Raw genomic sequence first — 20537 nt, 5'->3', positions numbered from 1 at the left:
CCCTACAGTCCAGCATAGTGGGCAGCCCAGCAAGACCCAACACTCCAAACAGGAAGAGGCTGCAGATGTTTCCATTTTATCACTTAGCACGGGTCTCTTTTTCTACAGAGATCTCCCAGTTATGTCAAAAATGGATCAGAGAGGGAGAAAGACAGAAAAAAAGAGAGATAGGAGAGGGATTTCCACTCCCTGTCCGAGTGGCCCTTGCCTGTCTTGGAGCGGCAATGGCCCACTCGGAGACATCAAGCACATTCCAAGGGTCGGTCCAATTACGGACAGATAGGGCAGTTTCTCTGTTTAAGAACAAAGCCAGGATGACACAACTGTCTTTAAAAGGAGCTCTCGCAGCCACGCGGTGGAGGGGGGCTCAGCGGGTGGGGGAGGTGACCAGCTGGTTATAAATATCTAGTTGGTCAGTTACTGGGAAGGAAAATGTGCAGTTTGTTCGTCATCCACTCATCCAGGTGGTAGGAGAGAAGGGAGGGAGAGAAGAGAGGAGGGGTTGAGGGAGGGAAAGGAGAAAGAGGATGAGGGAGGAGGAGGAGGGAAGGAGGGAGGGAGGGAGGGAGGGAGGGAGGGAGGGAGGGGAAAACAAGCCAACCTGTTTGAGATTGACTTTGCCAGGAATGAGGAATTTGACTAATTGTTATATAAAAACCATATGTCATCCCCAAATGGAAGCCCTCAACTAGTGTGCGAGAGCAGGAGTGAGAGAGAGCAAAAGCGAGAGAGAGGAGAGTAGGGAGAGAGAGAGAGAAGGAGAGAATAAGGGAGAGGAATGATCTGGAGGCCATCTCCATAGCTATTTAGCCTGTTAGTGCTCAGATCATACAGCGAGAGATGTTCATGTGGATTAGGCTTCCACTCAGAAAATTCCACCACAATCTTGTGTTGCTATCCTCAAGAGAGGATATGAATACTATTCATGAGTTGGCTCGAGTTCCTGTGTACTCACCACACACTTACTAAAAAGAATATTTCTGGCATGGGACGTTTCAACATGATAACATTGCTGAAATACATATGGCCTCAAAACAAAGGACTCTGACAGTGTAATAATCTAAGGTCTCCTAAAGCAAAACAACAGTATCCCAAAAAATGCTGATTTTGTAGAACAAGACATATGGCCTCAGAATAAACAGCTCCAAGAGCTGAATCTAGAAGCCTCCTAAAACAAAAACAGCACTATCCAAATTAAGTTGGTGTAAATAAAAAGAGAGAGAAAAAGCTTGAAAGTAAATTTATGAGTGTTGAGAATATGTTAGAATATGTTAGGAGGTGACTGGGGTTGTCCCTCTTTGGCTTTGGTTGTGCAATGGGATGCTGGTGGCCAGACACTGGCGTGTTTGACTGCAGAGGGGTGGGACATGTTTAGAGTTTGATTCCCACTCTGCAGTAAATTAGAACACAGCGGGGTAATCTTTGTTTATTCAAAATACAGCTGCACAGGCCTCTCTCTCTTGCTGTGTCCTACCCTAGCTCTCCCCACAAACCAGACCCCGGTCTGGGGTTCACCTGTAGACTACTATGACTAGTACAGTATACACACACACACACACACACACACACACACACACACACACACACACACACACACACACACACACACACACACACACACACACACACACACACACACACACACACACACACACACACACACACACACACACACACACACACACACACACACACACAAATAAGCATGGACAAATAGGTTTTGTGTACAATTCATTAAAAAGTGAAGTGGGACATTATTACAGCTGAACAGAATATTGAATAAGTATATGATATTATGGTCAGACTACCTACAGACTACATATAAAATGTATTACATTTATTAAATCTCTGAATTCAATGTCAAATCAAATCAAAGTTTATCAAATCAAAGTTTATTTGTCACGTGTGCCGAATACAACAGGTGTAGGTAGACCTTACAGTGAAATGCTTACTTACAGGCTCTAACCAATAGTGCAAAAAAGGTATTAGGTGAACAATAGGTAGGTAAAGAAATAAAAATAACAGTAAAAAGACAGGCTATAAACAGTAGCGAGGCTATAAAAGTAGCAAGGCTGCATACAGACACCAGTTAATCAGGCTGATTGAGGTAGTATGTACATGTAGTGACTGTTATTACAACTGACAATGAAGCTCACTAAACAGCTCCAAATGAAAGAGCAAGAAACATTTGGGAAGGAATAATTCTTCAGACAAATGTTGCACTCTTGTGGTGAGTTGAAAATGTACAAGAAACTGTCATTCCTAATTCCTACTCAGATTAAAAGAGTTTGTCTCCATCTAGCGGCAATAGCCTATGTTGTACATAGGTCAGCAGGCCAAATTTCACATATTTGTACACTTTGGGGTGTGGTGGGGGCAGTTAAGATGATAAATCGTGCCAAGTTTGGCAGAGATGTAGATTTATGTACCCTGAAAAAACGAATACTTTTTTACAATTCAGAAAGACTGCTTTGAGGTAAAGGCACCTCATTTGTCACAGAGCTAGATTTATGGACCCTGAAAAGATTTACACATGGAGCCACTACAGATTTGGCCGCAGGGTGCTGAGGCGACAATCTTACAAAATGGCCACTGTCGGTAATACAATGTTAAAGTTCTGAAGGCACTTTTTGAGATAAATACACCAAATTTGGCACAGATGTAGATTCATGTACCCTGAAAATATTTAGATATGGAGCCAGCACAGATTTGACCCCTGGGGGCCTTGGCAGTCATCTAATGAAATGTCTACAGACAGTAAAACAATTTTACAGTTCAGAAGGCCTATTTTGAGACATACACATCATATTTGACTCAGAGGTAGATTTAGATACCTTAAAAATATTTAGATATGGATTCACCACAGATTTCACCCTTGTGAGTCGTGGTAGCCATCTTACTAAATGGGCGTAGACTGTACCACCATTTAACAAACCTTTAATTAACAAAAAGTCATGGCCTGTACTTCTTCGACTTTTAACCTTTTCACATGCAAGTTCTAAATATCTGTAACAACCCCCCAGCGTGAGTTTGTTTTATGCGTGATGTCAGAAGGCACTCACTGTTCCAGAATTGCATTGTTATGCAACAGGACAGTTAACTTGCGCTGCCTGCTAATTATCTATAGGTGGTGGCGACCTGTCATTCAGAGCAGGTGGGGCAGCTTTCCACCTGTTTTGAGCCCTACATTATTTTTACTTTTGTATGTTATTTTGCAATTAATACGTGTCACAATATCATTGAGTTAATAAAGCCGCATACAAACAGGCAGCTCCAAAATGCAGGTGTTTCAGCCTAGCTCAGTGTTTTATGTGGTGTTGGGGCAGGCCAGCAGAAAGTAGAAGCATTGCACCATGATTGGCTCAGCATTGCACCGTGATTGGCTCAGTGTTCTGTCACTCATGGGACACTACGTCACCTGCTTTTTGTAAGGGGAGACATCAAGAATGTGAGCCCTCCTGTGTCCTGCCAGAGACTTAGATTAGAAGTGCCCTTCCAAGAAGGCTCAAGGTCATTGGCCACAGAAATGACGTCAAATCACGTTATATGTACAGTAGCTTTGATTGGACTGATCATGTCAACATCTTACTTTCACAATATTAGCTAGCAGTCATCATCATGATTCATGAATCAAGTCTACTGGCAAATCTTTTTTAATTCTTGTCCTATGAAGAGAAATAATATAGATAAAACGTATCGGTGCTCATCGGCCATTGAGCATAAACATTACACAACAATTTGGAAATCGCTAATTCAACAATGAGTTGTTTGGAAGGAATCGGTGATATTGGCTAACCGCAAGCATTGCAACTGGGAAGTCAGACTGGGAAAATATGTTTTGAACAGTCTACCAACTCGGAATTGTAATTATTTTCTTTGATGACAAAATTTGCACAACTAGGTGACTCCAAATATGTCTTATACGCTGCTGCATAAATTTTGTAATATGCCAGGGAGATATGGTCAGCCATATCAGCTATGTTTTTTTAAAAGGCAGTAAATGAGGCTGAATAAACTGTTTCACTGCCAGACAAGGCTCCGCTTGTAGCCAGGTGTAGCGCTGGTAAGGATTCACTCCATGGTGCTGAAAAGAAAGCTCTGCTGTTGGGACAGCTTTATGTAGGCCCTAACAGTTTGTGGGCACCGCTTGTCGCCGTTATAGTGCAATACATGTATTGTTTAGTGTTATGTTGTACAGTGGCTTTGCTGGCATGCATCTAAAAAATGTTGGGGGGGAGTTTGCCCCACCAAGATTTCTATGCTAAAATCGCCACTGTCTATAGGTTATGTTTCAACTTGTCAATTTCTAGTTGTATTCAAACCACTTTTATTTTCAAACAACAGTCTGAATATTGATGTGTTCCGTCTCCTCATTAATTCACATAGAAGTAGCCCATTTCACTGTGGTGGACAATTTACGTTTGAGGCTTTACTGAGCCGGACAAACTTCTCTCTTCGAGGAGAGCCCAAGCACTCCCCCAGTGTTTCCCCAGATCAAATATGCAAACAGTTGCACATCTCAAGTCAGAACAGAACCTGCACTAAATTCTTCCCCCCAGCGCATTTTCCAGCTGGCGCCCAAATTGTCTTCATTGTTGTTTTCCTTACTAATAATAACTTTGGACATGTGTGCATTCCTTTCAAAGTAAGTGCCTTATTACATTATCATAATAGTTTGTATATCGTGGTATGTTGTTTCTACTGTAGCACACCATCTGTATGTATGTATGTATGCATGCAGCATAATGTATTCTGTGTTTATTCCTTTATAGCCACGGACACGCAAGCTACTCATTTCATAACCTTTATGGTGTTGTACTCAATTATGCTTATGTAGCTAGCTACATTCTTCTGTTATCTCTGTAAAACAATGTTAATGGTGTCAGAGAAGTATTATCTTTGAAGCTGTATCCTTTGAAGCTGCCCTGGCCTTATAAAGGCCTGTGTTTGGCCCGTTTAGCATAGCTCTGCTTTTCCCTGCCCTGCCCCTCTGTGGAGCTCTTCAGTTACTGTTTCTTATATCATTCATAATTGTGATTTTGTCAATGCAACTTATTGTTTTTATAGCAGTGTTATGTTACTTCATTGTAACATTGTTTTATTGCTATATCCTGATACTGTATTCTAATTACAAATATTTCCTCTTTATTCTGTACTTTCAGAAACCAACCACACAAACAGCATTGAACCTTATTTGACAACATCATGACTAGAACTGGACATCTTTCTTGCAGAAGATTGAGGCCAACTTTAGTATTGAAGCAATTTAAGTATTGGTAGTGGTTGAACAACAAAAACTAAAACTAGGTTTTTCTAGAGGTAAAAAACAGCAAGAAAAGACTGACAACTTATTAATATGCATAACTCATATTTCAGTATTCATATAGTGATTGAACAACAACTGCTTCCCCCCCCCCACAGCCCTAATGGCTTAGTACCTGTTAAGTCAGTCAGTCAGTCAGTAATTGCTGCAGATGTGCTCAATAGTGCTTAAGCATATGGTACTCCACAAAGCATGGCACAACACACAGGGGTGTGTCACAAACTAAACACGTACATTGTCAAACTCCTCTGCTTCCTTCTCCTTGTGCCGGACAGGCAGACTTTGCAGTGCCTCCGTGTGTGACTACCTTGAGCAGCAGTTTGAGGGACTTTGCAGGGAAAATGCCGTGCAGTGAGGTGTAGGGGATTGTCTGCAGCAGGACGACCCCCAGTGGATGGGTGCCGAGGGGTGTGGTCCTCCTCCAGCAGCTCTCTCATGAGGTTCTCTCTGTACTTTTGGTAGGTAATCACCTCACCTATAGGGGAGAGGGAGTGGGGAGGATGAGGGAGTGGAGAGGATGATGAGGGAGTGGGTAGGTGGGTAAGATATTGTCAATATATTTGTATGTGAACTGTATGTCCAATTACATAAAACCTTGTTTAGTAATCTTCTCACCTGTTAGTTGGTGGTGAACTATGTGGCCGCTGAGGACGGCAGTGTTGACCAGATTGAAAAATATCTTCTTATACCACTTATACCAGTTTTCCGAGCGCATTCCACAAAGCTGTTTATCATGTCCTCTTATCCACTGCCCCCATTTTGAGGTTATAGTCAAGCACACAGTCTGGTTTGTTTCTCTCTCTCCCGTCAGGTGGTCCACCTTCCCTGTGGCCGACATGGTTGCTGTATGGATAGTGGAAAGGACATGGATGTCTCGTTTGTCATGTCACTTTACTGCCAACCGTTACCTGTTCTCCTGGAACTCCACCTCCCCCCTCTGCATCTTCCTGCTTCCGAATGCCGGCATCCCCTTCTTATTCGACCGAACCGTGCCACAGGTCCCAGTGCTGTTGGAGAGCAGAAGCTGGAAGAGTGTAGGACTGTTGTACCAATTCAAATAAATATCAAATGTTATTGGTCGCGTACAGATAATTGGCAGATGTTATTGCAGGTGCAGCTAAATGCTTATGTTTCTTGCGGAAATAGTGCAGTAATACCTAACAATACACACAAATCCCAAGAAATGTAAAGAAAGAAATTAAGAAATAATACAAAGTGTGGCCCTTCCCAAGATGAGGGACGAGCATGGTCCTCATAAGCATGGTCCTCATAAGCATGGTCCTCATAAGCATGGTCCTCATAAGCATGGTCCTCATAAGCATGGTCCTCATAAGCATGGTCCTCATAAGCCCCTCATGACGTTGGATATCAGTGGTGGACCCTGTGTAGACTATAATGTCTTTGACAAATCCTGCCTTCACTTCGCATATAACAAAGAACTTCCCCCCCAAACCTGTGCCTTTTAAAGTGAATATATTGACGGAAAATCAGCATACCCTTCCATAACATCAGGGACTAACTAACTAACTAACGTGCTTCTATATCTGCATTGCTTGCTGTTTGGGGTTTTAGGCTGGGTTTCTGTGTAGCACTTTGTGACATCTGCTGATGTAAAAAGGTCGTTATAAATACATTTGATTGATTGAACTAATGCAGCAGCATAGGTGAATTCGCGTAGGAGGTTAAGAGAACGAGGTTAGGAAAAGGGTTAGGCTTAGCTACAATCCAAGGGGCCAGGGTTCTGGTATTGAAGCACAATTTTGACTGCTCCTACAGTTTTGCTTTGGTACTGCAATTTAACTGACTCCCGGCCCAGAAAGACAATTTCCATACACGGCCACATAGAACTTAAAACATCCATTGAATTATTTAAACTGAATCACTCACAGCCGAAGATATTAGCATTTTATATTCATTCAATGCCTGCCATGTTTTTGGATGATGTGATGACGACTTCGTCGCTGCTCCCTGTGCGCAGTGAGTGCTACAGTAGTGCACATGTGATGTTGGTCCTTATTAACCGGATGCAAAAGAGGAGGGGGGTGTAACTCTATATATATATAGGATGCCTGGTCATTCTTTAAAAGTTACTTCCTCACCATATTAGACAAGCATGCTCCGTTCAAAAAATGCAGAACCAAGAACAGATATAGCCCTTGGTTCACTCCAGACCTGACTGCCCTCGACCAGCACAAAAACATCCTGTGGCGAACTGCAATAGCATCGAAGAGCCCCCGCGATATGCAACTGTTCAGGGAAGTCAGGAACCAATACACGCAAGTCAGTCAGGAAGCAAAGGCCAGCTTTTTCAAGCAGAAATTTGCATCCTGTAGCTCTAATCCAAAAGTTCTGGGATACTGAAAGTCCATGGAGAGACAAGAGCACCTGCCTCCAGCCTGCCCAACTGCATGGAGGCTAGGCTAACCGGTCACCCGAATAAATCCCGTGATCATCGAAGACTTCAACAAGCATTTCTCAGTGGCTGCGCCCATGCCCTTCCTCATGGCGACTCCAACCTTGGCCAACCAGCCTGATTGGTTGGTCTGGAGCCTGTATCCAGGTCCCACTGAGATCTTTTCTGAGTTTGGATCGTCTCTCCGAAGCTATTGCAGATTGACGTGAAGAGTATGTGTGTCATGCATGGAGGATATCCCTAGCTATCGTTTTGACTACTGAAAAGGAAGGATTGAACTTGTTAATGGTAGGCGGAGTAACGGCATAGTTAGTAGAATTTGTATCGGGCAGTAGTAGCTATCAAGCTTTGCTAGTGGAGATGTTTCAGACCTCTATAGCGTCTATCCGTTTTTACATAACCGACCAGGGCCCCCGCTGCTACTCGCCCAAGCTCCCCAGCTTCTCCTTTACCCAAATCCAGATAGCAGATGTTCTGAAAGAGCTGGAAAACCTGGACCCATACAAATCAGCTGGGCTTGACAATCTGGACCCCCTATTTCTGAAACTGTCCGCCGCCATTGTCGCACCCCCTATTACCAGCCTGTTCAACCTCTCCTTCGTTCATCTGAGATCCCCAAGGATTGGAAAGCTGCCGCGGTCATCCCCCTCTTCAAAGGGGAGACACCCTGGACCCAAACTGTTACAGACCTATATCCATCCTGCCCGGCCTATCTAAGGTCTTCGAAAGCCAAGTCAACAAACAGATCACTGACCATCTCGAATCCCACCGTACCCTTCTCCGCTGTGCAATCCGGTTTCCGAGCCGGTCACCGGGTGCACCTCGCCACGCTCAAGGTACTAAACGATATCATAACCGCCATCGATAAAAGACATTACTGTGCAGCCGTCTTCATCGACCTGGCCAAGGCTTTCGACTCTGTCAACTACCATATTCTTATCGGCAGACTCAGTAGCCTCGGTTTTCTAATGACTGCCTTGCCTGGTTCACCAACTACTTTGCAGACAGAGTTCAGTGTGTCAAATGGAGGGCATGTTGTCCGGCTCTGGCAGTCTCTATGGGGGTACCACAGGGTTCAATTCTCGGGCCGACTCTTTTCTCTGTATCCATCAATGATGTTGCTCTTGCTGCGGGATTCCCTGATCCACCTCTACGCAGACGACACCATTCTAATATACTTCCGGCCCTTCCTTGGACACTGTGCTATCTAACCTCCAAATGAGCTTCAATGCCATACAACACTCCTTCCGTGGCCTCCAACTGCTCTTAAACGCTAGTAAAACCAAATGCATGCTTTCAACCGTTCGCTGCCTGCACCCGCACGCCCGACTAGCATCACCACCCTGGACGGTTCCGACCTAGAATATGTGGACATCTATAAGTACCTAGGTGTCTGGCTAGACTGCAAACTCTCTCTTCCAGACTCATATCAAACATCTCCAATCCAAAATCAAATCAAGAATCGGCTTTCTATTCCGCAAAAGCCTCCTTCACTCACGCCGCCAAACTTACCCTAGTAAACCTGACTATCCTACCGATCCTCGATTCGGCGATGTCATCTACAAATAGCTTCCAATACTCTACTCAGCAAACTGGATGCAGTTTATCACAGTGCCATTCGTTTTGTTACTAAAAGCACCTTATACGACCCACCACTGCGACCTGTATGCCCTAGTCGGCTGGCCCTCGCTACATGTTCGTCGTCAGACCCACTGGCTCCAGGTCATCTACAAGGCTATGCTAGGTAAAGTGCCGCCTTATCTCAGTTCACTGGTCACGATGGCTACACCCACCCGCAGCACGCGCTCCAGCAGGTTGTATCTCAGTGATCATCCCTAAAGCCAAAACATCATTTGGACGCCTTTCCTTCCAGTTCTCTGCTGCCTGCGACTGGAACGAATGCAAAAATCTCTGAAGTTGGAGACTTTTATCTCCCTCAACAACTTTAAAAATCTGCTATCCGAGCAGCTAACCGATCGCTGCAGCTGTACATAGTCCATCTGTAAACTACCCACCCAATTTACCTACCTCACCCCCCATACTGCTTTTATTTATTTACTTTTCTGCTCTTTTGCACACCAGTATCTCTTCTTGCACATGATCATCTGATGATGTACTTAACAGATCTTTTAGGTGTTAACAGCATATTCTCGCCTCAGTACTTACGACGGATAAGTTATCCTTTATCCCCTCTCAGGCGCCCCAGGCCGCTCCCTTTCGCTTAAAAATTCTATTCCGCAACAAAGCCTCCTTCACTCACGCCGCCAAAACTTACGCCTAGTAAAACTGACTATCCTACCGATCCTCGACTTCGGCGATGTCATCTACAAAATAGCTGTTCCTAATATTTGGTATACTCAGTGTATATACTGTATTCTTGTCAAGGCTAATCCTATATACTGTAACTACTGCTCTACAGACTTTTTCTATTTATATACTGTCCATAATATTCTAGTGTCAAAATTGTGAAGTGTAAATAGTATAATTTTGGTCATAAAGTCAGTCTCGTCCAAAAAGGAGATGATAGGAAAATGTATGTCACAGAATGAAGGGTACATAACAGTTTTCTGTGGGCTGGGTTTATTTTATTCCTACCCACATGCCCACAGCTGGCAAGTAATCATCAATTCGGAGCGCAGCTGCACAGGACCCGATCGTAATGCCCATGGTCAATTTGATTTGACATTCGATATCCCTATGGGGTTATTTGTACATCTCACTGGGCACACACTGGTTGAATCAATGTTGTTTCCATGTAATTTCAATTAAATTACGTTGAACCAATGTGGAATTGACATTGAATTGATGTCAGTGCCCAGTGGGATGGGGCAATATTTTAAAAGGTAACAGCTCCAACTTTCTATGACTTAAAAACCTCAAACCAACTTTAAATTCAAGAAAGTCATATACAAATATGGAAAGCATTTAATGAGACAACTGAAAGATGTGAATTTACATTGTGCAATTTATTGACAGTCCCTAACTATCCCCAGAGATAGGCTATCCAAAGTCAAACCAACTTTGCCATGGTTGCACACCAGCCCGTTGAAAATAATTTGCGAAATAATTTGGCTAACTCTTCCCACCTGCGAACACACAGAAGAGACACCCATATCAAAACACACCCCAAAACTAACTCATGTTTGAATTCAGTCATGGTCGCTAGCATTTGAACCAAATCTAAAACGTGGCCAAATGAGGAATTGCAGTCGCCCTTTAGCAATTTACAGACATTTTTTCAAAAACACATTTACTGGAAGAACTGCGCAGATGCAAAGTTTGGTAAAAGAATTTCAGTAAAATGTACCTGTTTTTTATGTGACCACGTTTTCCAAAAAACTCGGTTAAATATCTGCTCTGTACTGAGATACAAAGATGTCTGCAGCAACAAAGGGGTGTCAGCTATAAAAATAAAAACATTTTATTATTGTCACATACACCGGATAGGTGCAGTGAAAAGTGTTGTTTTACAGGGTCAGCCATAGTAGTACACCACCACCGGAGCAAATTAGGTTTAAGTGCCTTGTCGGCTTGGGTATTCGAACAACAGCTTCGTTAAATAGTACCCGCAAAACACCAGTCTCAATGTCAACAGCGAAGAGGCAACTTCGGGATGCTGACCTACTGGGCAGAGTTCCTCTGTCCAGTGTCTGTGTTCTTTTGCCCCTCTTAATCTTTTATTTTTATTGGCCAGTCTGAGAAATGGCTTTTTCTTTGCAACTCTGCCTAGAAGGCCAGCATCCCGGAGTCGCCTCTTCACTGTTGACGTTAAGACTGGTGTTTTGCGGGTACTATTTAATGAAGCTGCCAGTTGAGGACTTGTGAGGCGTCTGTTTCTCAAACTAGACACTCTAATGTACTTGTCCTCTTCCTCAGTTGTGCACCGGGGCCTCCCACTCCTCTTTCTATTCTGGTTAGAGACCGTTTGCGCTGTTCTGTGAAGGGAGTAGTACACAGCGTTGTACGAGATCTTCCGTTTCTTGGCAATTTCTCACATGGAATAGTTTTCATTTCTCAGAACAATAATAGACTGACGAGTTTCAGAAGAAAATTATTTGTTTCTGGCCATTTTGAGCCTGTAATCGAACCCACAAATGCTGATGCTCCAGATACTCAACTAGTCTAAAGAAGGCCAGTTTTATTGCTTCTTTAATCAGGACAACAGTTTTCAGCTGTGCTAACATAATTGCAAAAGGGGTTTTTAATAATCAATTTGCCTTTTAAAATGATAAACTTGGATTAGCTAACACAGCGTGCCATTGGAACACAGGAGTGATGGTTGCTGATAATGGGCCTCTGTACGCCTATGTAGATATTTCATTAAAAATCTGCCGTTTCCAGCTAAAATAGTCATTTACAACATTAACAATGTCTACACTGTATTTCTGATCAATTTGATGTGATTTTAATGGACAAAAAATGTGCTTTTCTAAGGACATTTCTAAGTGACCCCAAACTTTTGAACGGTAGTGTATATTACTGCCTTAATTTTTGCTGGACCCAGGAAGAGTAGCTGCTGCCTTGACAGTGGCTAATGGGGATCCATAATAAACACAAATACTGTTGAAATGGTTGTTGACATGCTGAACCATCCTAAGGGTGGATTATATAACGTTTAATGGGGTTGGGGAGGGTGTAGTAGAAGTTGGGAATTTATTTGGTTTGGAATTCTATTTCAATGGCAGTACAGTTTTGGGCAGATCATGAGTGATCGTACATTCCAGCACAGTAGGTGCCTGCATGCACTTTAAACGTTTGTTTGCGGACCGCCATGATATCGAAGAAGAAGAAGAAGGTTCGCGTACATTCTACGTGCGCGTTCACATTTGGGCGTAGGAATCTTGTGATACGTGCGTCAGCTGTCACGGGGAGAGAGCTAGTTGACGCACGCGCTTGTGTCTCCATGCAAGCCGGCGAGTTGTTTAGACACGAAATAATCTGCAATTCTACTCGCAGGAAAGAAAGAGGTATCGACTTGTTACAAAACAGTGTAAATATCAAACTGGACCAAGCGGATTCTGTGACCGGTTCCAGCAGGAAAGGGGCTGTGTACCGCTGAAGAAGGTGTAGGGTTTAGTTATAACGTATTTGTTGTAGGTCAGGTGGTTGTGCCGAAGAGAGAATAGCAGGTTTCTCGGATGGAAGCTGGCTAGGGCTAGTTTATTTCTTGTCAATTAGTAAACTAGCTAGTTTTACCTCGTCAAACACATGACAGATTGTCAGTAGTTGCTGCATAGCAAAACATAGCTAGGCCGGGTCGGCCGGTTAGCTGGTTAGCTACCGAGCTAATGACAAGATAGCTTGCTCAATAGTTATGTCGAGCAGTTTTACAAATAAAACGTCTTTGCTAAGCAGCTCTCCACAGAGCCCTGAGAATAGGTTCTCATCTGTCGGCAACAACAACAGAGACTGGGACTTGGAAAAAGATGTATTTGTATGCTGCTATGAAGAGCCTATTGGCGAAACAATGCTGGCGGGGATGCACTCGGTTCAGCCAGGTCTGGACAGGCACATGCCGCTGCTGCGAGGCCGCCACCGGGTTCCTCCGGACTGTATGATACTGGGCCTAGAGAAACCTTACCCCGGCTGTCACAACAACCGGAGTCCTCCCGCAGCCTACATAGACACCGGTCCTCTCGACTTCAGTGAAAATGACCGGAACGCCACCCCGGTGTTGGAAAGCAGAAAGAGGACTCGGAGCAGTAGTTCAAGGAACCGGTATAACGAGGTTGTCACAGAATTGGGACCCGAAGAAGTGCGTTGGTTTTACAAAGAGGACAAAAAAACGTGGAAGCCTTTCATTGGACACGACTCTTTGAATGTTGAGGTCATGTTCCGTAAATTCTGCGAACTGAACCCTGTAACGACCAAGCGCCAGGGTTCTTTGGGAATGGATGAAGCGTATGATGAAGATAATGCAAGCGGGGTGGAAGCGGCAACTGGGGGGTCGAACGGAGTCGAGCGAGCTGGACCAGTGCCGGAGCCAAGAACTAGGGTGAATAGGGACAGGGGTTCGATGGAGAGAACTGACTCCTCAGACGAAAGAGACCTTGATTCAATAAACATCAACGTAGAGGCTGTATGTGTCAGGGGTGGGCTGTATGAGGTGGATGTCAAAGACAGAGAATGCTATCCTGTGTATTGGAATCGTAAGTATCAATAGGAAGCATTCTCTTTCCTCCTTATATACCCAGCATTCCTGTATATGTATTTTTTTGCTTGCAAACCCATGTGTGCAAGAGGGTTACGCTTTAAAGTATTTTAGTTGACGTCAACCCATGTTGCAAAGTGCTATTCATCTGCCACTGGCAAGCAAACGCATCAGTGCCAGATGTTGAGTGGTGCCCATAATCTCTGGTCTTAATTCCTGCTGCGTATCTCTCCAATGAGAGGCTGCAGACTGCATGGACAAATCACTACCAGGTCACTACAGAGATTACCTTGTATACACTCACGAGATCAGAGATGGCATGGTGTCACCATCTCTCATTCATGCCTACTATGCAATCTGTCTACAATATGCTTTAATGTACAAATATAGGCCACAAACAGTACCTGTCAAAAGTGATATCCCAAGTACAAATACAGTAAGCACACTAAAGTTAAAATATATATACAGTACCAGTCAAAAGTTTGACACCTCCTCATTCCAGGGTTTTTCTTTATATTTACTATTTTCTACATTGTAGAATAAAAGTGAAGACATAAACTATGCAATAACACATGGAATCACAAAGTAACCAACAAAAAGTGTTAAACAAATCAAAATATATTTATATTTGAGATTATTCAAAGTATCCACCCTTTGCCTTAACAGCTTTGCACACTTGGCATTCTCTCAGCCAGCTTCATGAGGTAGTCACCAGGAATGCATTTCAATTAACAGGCGTGCCATGTTAAAAGTTAATTTGTGGAATTTCTTTCCTTCTTAATGCGTTTGAGCCAATCGGTTGTGTTGTGACATGGTAGGGGTGGTCCAAATTTGATATTTTTGGTTCCAACTGCTGTGTCTTTGTGAGACGCAAAGTAGGTGAACGGATTATCGCAAATTTGGACCACCCCTACCATGTCACTACACAACCGATTTGGCTCCAACGCATTAAGAAGGAAAGAAATTCCACAAATTAACTTTAAACAAGGCACACCTGTTAAATGAAATGCATTGTCATCAAGGCAAAGGGTAACTACTTTGAAGAATCTAAAATAACAAATATATTTGGATTTGTTTAACACTTTTTTGGTAACTACATGATTCCATATGTGTTATTTCAAAGTGATGATGTCTTCACTATTATTCTACAATGTAGAAAATAGTAAAAATAAAGAAAAACCCTTGAATGAATAGGTGTGTCAACTTTTGACAAGTACTGTATAGTCACAATCTGGAATAGGGTCAGAAACATTGCCTTTAAGCAACCTAATGAACCCAAAGTTTATTTGTGCTACCTATCACAAACCCACAAAAGTGGCCTATTATTAGTCTAGTCACCGTCCCGGGCACTGCCTCCAATGAATGTATCTGGACTGTGCCAACTAATTCATGGAGATTTACAAAAAAGTCAGCCATGGTGGTATAGCCATGGTGGTATAGCTGGTTGCTATAGAGCCCTGGATTACTTGAGCAAGCCAGCGAGATAGCCATGCATCCCTTTAGGGAAAATGAAATATCTCGCTGAGTTCGCCTGAGGCAACACTAAGTGACAGTTGTTTACTAGGATTTTCCAGTTAGATGTTGTAGTCAGTTTGAGGCTCTGACTATGTTTGGGCCTGTAATATCACTGTTTGACATGCATGAGCTAGCTTAGGCCTGTATCTTCTCACTAGAGTCTGTTTTGTTGAGTAAGACATTTCTAAGGGTCCATTGGTATTTTCATTATCCTACATCTGTACTCTGTACTACATCCAATGATAAATTAAAGCCGAATACAAATGTAGGCTACTGTGAAAGTGATTTCCGTAAGAGCTTTTTTCTGTCTTTGCGGCTCTATACTATAGATGGTGTGTGTTGGTTACTACCTGTTTGTAGGAACAGTCACACCCAAGCTCTGTGCCATTAGATAGAAAAACACACATTACAGAATGAAGTGTTGTGGTCATGCTCTCACCAACGACTATTAATTCTAAACTAATCAGTTCTGTAATCAACTTCGCCTCCCTCCACACTCCACTGAGATTGCCAATGCCTAGCTTTATGGGGTGCCTTATTAGGCCTACCTGTCATTGCAGCCTTCACAAAGCAACTACCTAGATGTATTTGCATTTGGTGTCAGCACCACACACACACACACAGTTGTTACCTGCTGGCTCATTCTACGTTACCAATTTTTGTCTATTGTCTAGCATTTTGTTCCCCGTCTAGCAAACAATCAAGGGGAACATTGAAAAGAAAAGGGGGAAAAAATGTAATGCTTTGTAAATCTCTCTAACTTCCCCCTGCTCCATTCTCTCTCCCACCCTCAGAGCAGGAGAGCATTCCTGTCATGAGGGGCCAGTGGTTCATCGACGGCACCTGGCTCCCATTGGAGGAGGATGAGAGTGACCTCATCGAGGTGGAGCACTTGACCCGTTTCCTTGGGCAGCAAATGCAGGACAGCTTCGACTCTGACTCTGTGGTGGCCAAAACAGTCGACAGCAAAGATGGTGAGACAACACCAGGGCTTGTGGGAGATATGGTTTAGGCCTAAATAAATATTTATCAAGTGTAGGCTTATTCTAAAGACTGAATACTGGTTGTCTCCAACCCTGGTCCTGGAGAGCTACAGTCTGGGCTAGCTTTTGGTCCAGAGCAGAACTGAAACGCTTGATTTCACTAACCACGTCTTGATGATTTGTTGATTAGCTGAATCGGCTTGTTCTCCAGGACCAGGGTTGGATACCAGTGCTGTAGCCATGCTCTCTCACAATCTTCATCTGCAAAGTTCTGCCAGGGCAATCACTACTAACCTGACTATAATTCCAGAAAGGTACTTATCTATAGAGAATTTATAGATAATGCAGTGTGGTAGCAGCTGTCAAATGGGGTTCTCTGTAGATGGTGTCTGGGTTAGTTATGGACTCCATTGAAAATAACACCCACCTTTGCCCAGCTTATCAGAACTGAAAAGTGTTGTTGGGACTCATAAACCATAACGTTTTAGCTATCAGGATCTCCCTGTAGACCAGAAAGGGGAAACATACCAGATTGTCTTTATGAGGATGTTGATTGTATTGTGTTAGCCCAGAGTGTATTATAGGTAGAAGTGTATTTCTCATGCAAGGCTCAGACAGCAGTTTGTTTCAGGAATAGCTTGTTGGAGCACTCAGAAAACAAATGACAAATGGAATCTTTCAGTCAGCAATTCCCTCCTGAATGCACAGTCTTCAGCCCTGTGAAATGGCTGCATCTTCTGTGATGAATGTGAGTGTGTGAATGACTTTCGATACCAGAGGTATTAAATCAGTGTGTCACCAGGAGAGATTGTGTGTATGTGTGTGAGAGAGGGAAAGTGAAGGAGAAGGAAAATGTCACCTTTATGTGTATGTGTATGTGTGTGTGTGTGTGTGTGTGTGTGTGTGTGTGTGTGTGTGTGTGTGTGTGTGTGTGTGTGTGTGGATAAGGGCAAATGCCACCAGTGTTGGTGTGTGTGCTGTATCTGTGTGAGAAATAATCTGACGTATCAATGCTAAGCTTGAAGACAACTTCTATCTCAAACTGAGAACAAGTGCTGCTTTCCTACCAACCAAGGCCAGCGCCATCTCCTCAGTGTGTGGCACTCTGAATTGGACCATAACACAGTGATTAACCTCCCATTTGTAAATGATCATGACTTGCTCTGACTCAGGGTTAATCAACATAAGTTTAGTCCTTGAATGGGTCCCTGATCTAGCCTCTATTTCAGACCTGTTCTGAATGCGTCCAATAGTACAGTCTGTTCATTCATACAAGGACAGTCTCGCCCTTCAGGAGCAATAGGGGACTGTATATATAGTCATGAGTAGACTGGCTGGCTACTGGAGGTTGCCTTATTGCCAATGCAATGTTCTCTCAAGCGCCTGCACGGTACTAGCTACGCCACTCAAATTGAATCACAGACATGAGCTGGTGGAAAGAGAGGCCACTCGCTCTCTACTAATCCATGTGGGGACCAAACAATTGATTCCCATTTAAAATCCTATTTTCCCTTAAACCTAACACTAACTGTAATTCTAACCCGACTTGTAAACCTAAAGCCAAATGTCGCCACTTGTCTGAATTTCCCTTGTTTTACTACCCCTCCTCCTCCCTCTTTCTCTCACTCTCTATCTATCCCTCTCTTTCTCACACATACACAAATATAAACACACACCGAGGACACAAGTCATAATCAGTGTGTTTGAAATGGGATTAGGATTACGGCAGCGGTTGTGTCACTTTCACGTAGGCACCCACAACCCAGCCCTTTCCAAATCCCCCTTTGAAAGCACTGACACATCCCATAATTTCCATTTTGAGTCACCTCTTTGATAGAATACAAAACTGTTCTGTTCTAACGCTTCACCACATTTTTTTATGAATTCATTCAAGGATTCACTTCAAAGTTATTTGTTAACATATTCTGCAAAAGTCAATGAAGTCTTGAAAATGACAGTGAGTCTATTGTACCATATACAGTAGCTTACCGAAACGGATGCTCTGATCAAGGCATAACTTCCGAAACATGTTAGCCTGCCTGGACGAAAATTAAAAGGTGTGATAAGGTGATTTCGTTTTTGTTTAAAAACCCCCCCAACATTTTGGAGTTATGCCATTTCCCAATGTTTTTGAGCTTGGTATTATATTTGAAGTCTTTGTCATATATGGCAGAGCACCCAGCTAATAAAGCGAGAGAGTGTACCTGTTACCCACTTCACAATACTGCATTACCCTCTCTCCTTCTCTCCCCCTCTTTCTGTCTCCTTTCCTCTCCTCCACCCATTGTTCTCCCTCAACTCTCTCTGTCTTTCTTTCACCCTCTCACCCTTCCTCCACTTCTCCTTCTTTCTCTTACCCTTCCTCTCTCCCTCTTTCTCACCCTGAAACCCAGCAGCCAGCTCCAAGACTAATGGAGCTGAAAGCAAGTGTTGCAGCTCGCAGGCCTGTTATGTAGGCATGAGATCATCATAATGCAGACAGGATGAGGGCTCTGTTCTCTCCTGCCCTTGGTTATTGCTGCTGTGTCAGTCAAAAAGGGTTCCTCATTCCTCAGGCGTCTATGGGAAAGGGTGACAGTGACAGTTTGCCACTTCATTTGTAGTTGATGGCTGCCACTGTTGTCTAATTTGAGGATGGAAATTGACAGTTGCCATAGATAATGGCCCACATGGCAGCTATACTGTGACGGGTTTACTGATTTCAGCAGCTACTGAAGCTGGCAATAGGCTGGTTCACAGAAAACAGAGAGTCTGTCTTACTTGCCAGTCTGGCTTGGAAGTTCCTCTCAGAGGAAGAAAGTACAAAGTATCACTATGATAGTCTTTGTTGTACAGAAACCGTCATTTGGCAAAAACATTTTTGATACTGTAGGGCAGCCCTTTATGCTCAGTCGCTCGCACACACATGCACAGAGTTGCTCCATGCAGTGTGACTGAAAAGTCCCATTGGGGCTCCATGACCCTCTCACTGTGATTACATCATCTAAGGAGCAGGGTGTTAATAGCAAGAGGCCCCCTGATGGCTCCCCTCTCAGGTTTTAGGAGACCCGAGTAAGCTTTATGTGACGTCTTTTTGACTGTGGACACATTACACCTTTTGTTTGTCAGACCTGTTTAAACATGCACTGGCTGTGTATCACTTAGGGAGGCTGTTTATGGAAGAATCCCTGGTGGATATGTGTGTACTGTGTGTATATATGCCTGCGTGTGTCTGTGTTGGAGTGGTGGGTGATGGCAACAGAGAGATGCAGGTATGTGAAGGGACTGTGTACTGATGTGAGAATCTATCATACGGATGTGTTTTGAAGGCGTTTGAATCAGAGAGATTTGCATGTGGGCTGACTAGAGGCCGGGCCAGGGCTCATGACGGTGGGGTGTACTTCAGTCCGTCAGGCTCCTGGAGCGTTACGGCACGCAAAGCCCCACAGGCACACAGGGTCATATGTCAACAACACACACAGGCCAGAACATCACATAATGTCATGTCACAGCTAGGGCTGGGAACTGCCAGGGACCTCAATACGATATTATTAGGAAACTTTGGTGCCGATACTATATGTATTGTGATTCTCACAGTTCTATATGTATTGCGATTCGATACTGTGATTCAGTGTTCCAAACATATCGCTCACCATATGTCTGCTGCAGAGGGACAAGAGAGAGACATGAGAAAACGAGGTTTGATCCGTCATTGAAATAAAAGTGCTGAAAACAAATTGTCACCCTATTTAAAAAGATGGACAACAAGCTATGAAAGAAAAATACTGCAGTTAGTGAATAGGCTTCAGGTACAGCCAACTAGCAAAATAAATGATATTGCGATATTGTCAAAGCGATACGATATATTGTCAAAAGTAATATCCATATGTAACTATAGATTTTTCCCCTCCATCACTAGTCACAGCTCTAGTCTACAACCCAGGACAATCGTCATGGCACACTGACATTTTACAGTTAGCATCCTATTCGCTAAGCTTTCAATAGCTAGAAGGTCTATCATTCAAAATATATATTTCTTTGAATCATAAGAGTTTTAGACACAGTTTAGTAGTGTAATGCATTTGTATGTTTATTTGAAGGCTGAATACCTCGGGCTGTATGTCGCTATGTGGGTGGGTGGCTGGATACACTTGATGGAGAATAGCATGGATG

The 20537-nt window shown here is 43.4% G+C and overlaps 1 protein-coding gene across 2 annotated transcripts in view; it reads left to right on the top strand.

Moving 5' to 3' along the window:
- Window positions 1-12609: 12609 nt before the first annotated feature.
- ddhd1a (DDHD domain containing 1a) overlaps window positions 12610-20537 on the top strand; it is a 39302-nt gene continuing 31374 nt past the window's right edge. For both annotated transcript variants that reach the window (XM_023994272.2, XM_023994271.2), the window contains exons 1-2: window positions 12610-13885; window positions 16197-16376. In XM_023994272.2, the coding sequence (XP_023850040.1) occupies window positions 13051-13885; window positions 16197-16376 (1015 nt within the window). In that variant the 5' untranslated portion in view covers window positions 12610-13050. The remainder of the gene's footprint in view (window positions 13886-16196; window positions 16377-20537) is intronic.

This window comes from Salvelinus sp. IW2-2015, linkage group LG9, assembly GCF_002910315.2.
Source record: "Salvelinus sp. IW2-2015 linkage group LG9, ASM291031v2, whole genome shotgun sequence".
NCBI lineage: Eukaryota > Metazoa > Chordata > Actinopteri > Salmoniformes > Salmonidae > Salvelinus > Salvelinus sp. IW2-2015.
This window is presented reverse-complemented; position numbering and strand designations above follow the sequence as displayed.